At 44.4% G+C, this 5,128-nt stretch overlaps 1 protein-coding gene across 1 annotated transcript in view; it reads left to right on the top strand.

Annotated features, from left to right (window-relative positions):
- The first annotated feature begins 19 nt into the window (after positions 1–19).
- LOC141940952 (coiled-coil domain-containing protein 170-like) overlaps positions 20–5,128 on the top strand; it is a 71,149-nt gene continuing 66,040 nt past the window's right edge. Inside the window, exons 1-4 of the mRNA XM_074862841.1 lie at positions 20–144; positions 1,198–1,303; positions 2,931–3,172; positions 4,647–4,812. Of these exons, the coding sequence (XP_074718942.1) occupies positions 95–144; positions 1,198–1,303; positions 2,931–3,172; positions 4,647–4,812 (564 nt within the window). The 5' untranslated portion in view covers positions 20–94. The remainder of the gene's footprint in view (positions 145–1,197; positions 1,304–2,930; positions 3,173–4,646; positions 4,813–5,128) is intronic.

Below are 5,128 nucleotides of genomic sequence, written 5' to 3'. Positions count from 1 at the left end.
GCGGCGCGGCGGGCGCGGCTGACTCGCCAATAACGTCCGGCGGCCTCGCCCCGCTTCCGGGGGGCGGTCCGCCGGCTCGCGGGGGCGGTGCAAGATGGCGGCGGTAACGGCGCTACCGGTCTCCCTGTCGGGCAGGTTTAAGGGGTCCGTCATGGCCTGACGCGCTCATTACCGGCAGCGGGGTGGGGGGGCAGGAGGGCGCTGAGGGCCCGGCCGGTGTCCCCCGGCTAGGGAGCGGCTGCTTTCGGGCGCCGGGCCCTTCGGTCAGGGCCTCCGGCCTAGCAGTGGGTGCTGGGCTGGGCGGGGCCGGGCCGGGCCGGGGGCCGGCTCTCGGCCTACTCGTGCGGGCGGGGGCAGTGCCAGCGTCGCGCTGTGAAGAGGCCCGCTCGGCCCGGGGCCGCGTCGTCGGGAGGCGGCGCTGTGGGCCCCGTGCTGCCGGCTCGGCTCGGCTCGGCTCGGCTCGGCTCGGTTCGGTTCGGTTCCGCGCCTCCCGGCGTAGCCGAGGCCGGCGTTGCGTCGTCTCGCCCCCGCTTACCGCTGGGGTTGTGCCTGCCTGTTACTGACCGGAATAGGCCTTGAGAGGGTCTAAGTTGTGTTTCTGTTTTTCCTTGGTGTCTTTGGGTTCGCTGTTCGGTAGTGGGTGACTGGTCCGTTCTGAGTCCTTGAGACTGGGGTTCCGTCTGACGGGATAGAAATCTTCAAATAAAAATCATTCTTTAAGCTGGGTTCAAGCTGTCTATGGGGCGGGCCATGTTTTGCTCGTCCTTCTCATAGAAACAGCGTTTGGGGAAAATGTAAAGCAAGTATGTAGCGGAGAGCAAGTAGCGTGGGTTTTCTTGGTGATACGAGACACTTAAATCTATGCTTTTAATTTTAAATTTCCTTGACTTTACATCTGGGTAACTGAACAATTAGAGAATGTATTTTAACCTAGAATTAACTGCAATTTTCACTCTTTTGTCAGGGCCAGTCACTTAGCATTTTCTTCCCTGAAAAAGCTGCCATTTATATTTTTCTTCAAAAGTACATCCAAGAACATGACCAATTTGAGATTTTTTTTGTTTGGTTGTTTTTTATTGGTGTCTACTGCTTTAAAGGCACATAAACTTACTTTTAAGACCTTGCATTTATTTTAAAAAATAGAAGATATTTCATCATTTCCTCTCAGTAATAAAACTTTGATCCTCTCCTTTTTAGATCCTTTGCATATTTTACAATTAAAGACAGACTGCCCCAGATCCTCACAAGAGTTATTGATACTTTGCATCGACATAAAAATGAATTTTTTGAAGAACATGGTGAGGTAAGAGTAAGGTCTCTTTTTGCCTGAGATTTTTTTCCCCTTAACCCTTGAGACCCCTTTGCTGACTTGTTTTTGCTGGTTTCTTACTACAGTCACTACTTGTGGTAGGTTGACCCTGACTGGATGCCAGGTGCCCACCAAAGCTGTTCTATCGCTCCCCTCCTCAGCTGGACAGGGGAGAGAAGATATATCAAAAGGTTCATGGGTCGAGATAAGGGAGAGATCACTCACCAATTACCATCACAGGCAAAACAGACTCGACTTGGGGAAATTATTTTATTACCAATCAAATCAGAATAGAATGAGAAATAAACCAAATCTTAAAACACCTTCCCCCACACTTCCCTTCTTCCCAGGCTTAACTTTGCTCCTGATTTTCTCTACCTCCTCCCCTCTACCGACACAGGCAGATGGGGAATGGGGATTGCAGTCAGTTCATCACATGTTGTCTCTGCTGCTCCTTCCTCCTCAGGGGGAGGACTCCTCACACTCTTCCCCTGCTCCAGTGTGGGGTCCCTCCCATGGGAGACAGTCCTCCACAAACTGCTCCAGTGTGGGTCCCTCTCACAGGGTGCAGTCCTTCAGGAGCAGACTGCTCCAGCGTGGGTCCCCCACGGGGTCACAAGTCCTGCCAGCAAACCTGCTCCAGTGTGGGCTCCTCTCTCCTCATGGGTCTGTAGGACCTGCCAGGAGCCTGCTTCAGGGTGGGCTTCCCACAGGGTCACAGCCTCTTTCGGGTATCCACCTGCTCTGGCATGGGGTCCTCCAGGGGCTGCAGGTGGAGATCTGCTCCACCATGGACCTCCATGGGCTGCAGGGGCACAGCCTGCCTCACCATGGGCTGCAGCGCGGGCTGCAGGGGAATCTGCTCCAGTGCCTGGAGCCCTGCCTCCCCCTGCTTCTTCACTGGCCTTGGTGTCTGCAGGGTTGTTGCTCTCACGTATTCTCACTCCTTTCTCTGGCTGCAGTTGCTGTTGCACAGTAACTTTTTCCCTCTTCTTAAATCTATTATCACAAGAGGCGCTACCACTGTCACTGGTTGGCTCAGCCTTGGACAGTGGTGGGTCCCCCTTAGAGCCAATGCCAGCTGGCTCCATTGGACATGGGGAAGCTTCTAGCAGCTTCTCACAGAAGCCACCCCTGTAGCCTGCTCGCTCCACTACCAAAACCTTGCCATGCAAACCCAATATGCTTATCTGCCTTAATCTTTTTGTTGTTTTTTTTTGCTTTATCATCTCCTTCTTGTTGCTATTTTTCAGTAATTTTGTAACTCACCTTTCTGATCTATCTGTTCTGCAACTTCTTCATTTTCTCAGGTTTTTGTGTTGATGCAGTGTTTAATAGACTGTAACATCCTCTGAACATAGCAATGTTTCAATATTCTCTTTCCCTCTAATAAGCAAAAACTCCAATCTAAAAAGAAGTCCCACATGCAATTCATTTTAGGATGTTAGGTGTAAAATGAGCTTCATTCACCAGAATGTGTTGGTTCAATTTGTCTCTGATTTGTCAGGGACTCGTCTTTGGCAATTAAAACTTCCCACTTACATCTTTCGTGAAAAATTGATCTGTGTCTCTACAGGAATAAATGTTCAGAATAGAAACTTTTGTTCTCCACTTATTTCAGAAAGGGGTTGAAGCAGAGAAGAGAGCTATATCTTTCCTCTCCAAACTGCGGAATGAACTGCAAACAGACAAACCAGTGACCCCTTTAGAAGATGAGCTGCCTGATGCTGCACTGTGGAACCAATACTTAGACTACCAACGAAATTTATCAAATGGGAATGGGGAACCGAGTTGGTTTCAGTCACCTTGGTTGTATGTAGAGTGTTACATGTATCGAAGAATTCATGCAGCATTAGCACAGAAGTAAGTACTGGCTTGGTATATTACTTCACAAAACATTATTCTTTCCCATTTTTATTTTAGGAGGAAGACAGCTGGGGAATAAAATAAAGGAAAATCTTAAACTTTTACCATATTCCTTTTCCCTCATCTTGCACCTCAGATTTAAAATGAATACTTTTTCTTCTTCTATGCAGGTGAATTTGAAGCTTATTAGGGTTTTTTATGCTTCAGTTTCTATGACTTTGTCTACATGAAAACTTAAGCTTGACTATATAGCTTAACCTTCTTGCGGACTAATGTGCATTGACATATGAAACTTATGTAGTATTTCTAAAAGGTTTGTTAGTCTAGAATTACTTCTTAAGACATATGTTAGTCTAAAACACATAATCAAGAGCCACTAATCTGTTGGGCATTCTAATTTGTTTTGCTGCTTGAAATGTGAAGTTGCCGTTTGAGAACTGTTTCTTATAGCAGTAGACTCAGCCTAAGCAGCCCCTGTTGTTCATTCTACACCATCTTCTTAGTTACTGCAGTGTTTGCAGACCATATGTTGCATCGAACTTTGGGAGTTGATCCTGGTTAAAAATAACTTGGCAGGAAAAACTTGTTGTGCTCGTACTGTGGAGGAGTGCCAATACAATGTAATGGGGTAGGAATGAGCAGTTTTAAGTTCCTGCTGCTGCCAAAAAAAAAAAAAAAGCTCCATGTGTACTGGATTTGCCCTTAGTATTACAGAGACGCATACAGTAATGGGGCTGTTTCTACTGATATATTGTGTAATTTGAACTCTTTTAACAAAAACTTCAAATATGAGATGAATCTGCACTTAAAAAAACTGAGCAAATACTTTTCATTAGTAAGCTTTAAGTTTCTTAATCTCCATTCTTTAGCTGCTCTTAAGCATATGCTTGGGTGGAAGTTCCATCTTTTATCAAAAGGTGTGTGTGCAAATATGTCTTATAATAGATGAGTCTGTATTTCTTACATATTACAAGAACTGAATTGGTTTGTCATCTTTGTCACGTTAATTTTCCGAAGTCCTAGTTAAAAACTTTCTGAAGAATAACTTCATATCAGGGTAAGGGACTTACACAAACAACCCTTAAACACCCTTAAAATTGGGCCAGCAATTCACTACACTAGTTCACTTGTATGTTTTAATTCTCTGTGTCTGAAGACTGGAATTCAGATTTGTCACTGTATGTGCAGTTCCCAGAATTGTTGTGACTGAACACTTGTTCACTTTCAGAATATATTGCTAGAAATATAAAGATGTCTTGCATATTGTCTGTTTCAGCAAGATACGATATCAGGCTGTTTTTGAGATGTGTGAAAATCTAGTATGACAAATTAGAAGTGGAAAATCTAACTAGGGCCTGTAGTATGGCCTAAAAAAGCTGAGCTTCAAGCTTGCGTTTCCAGGTGTTCCATGTGCTGTCATGGAAAATGTGGTAAGTGTGTTAATATATATTTGTTCTCCTTCTATTTTAAGCCCACCTATTGACAACTTTGACGTATTTAAGGAAGGAAAAGCTCAAAATTTCTTTGAATCCCAAGAGGCTGTTATTGCCTTATGCACTTACTTTCAGGAACTTCTTAAAAACATCAAAGATCTAGATGAAAAGCAACTTCAGGAGGAACTCTTTAAACTATTGCAGGTAAACTAGTAGTGCTTAACGTAAGAATTTAAAATGTCTTTCCTATGTCACAAATAAAAACTTGAGGTTATAAAGAATCTGAACTTCATACGGAAATTAAAATATAGCTCTTTTGTTTGTAAAAATGCAGTGAAATCCTGACAGCCATTATTGTATTGCTGCTACTCTGGAAATATTTAAATATTGGTTACTTGTATTAAATGTGACATTTTCATTATACGGCTGATCTTCATTGTGTATTTGAAAATCCAGTTTATTCTCCCTCAAAACCAGTATCTCTAAAACATTTTAAGTCAAGTTCCAGATGGCCTTTTTG

Source organism: Strix uralensis, chromosome 3, assembly GCF_047716275.1.
Source record: "Strix uralensis isolate ZFMK-TIS-50842 chromosome 3, bStrUra1, whole genome shotgun sequence".
Classification (NCBI taxonomy): Eukaryota; Metazoa; Chordata; class Aves; order Strigiformes; family Strigidae; genus Strix; species Strix uralensis.
The sequence above is the reverse complement of the archived record's forward strand: the minus strand, read 5'-3'. Positions and strand labels throughout refer to the sequence as shown.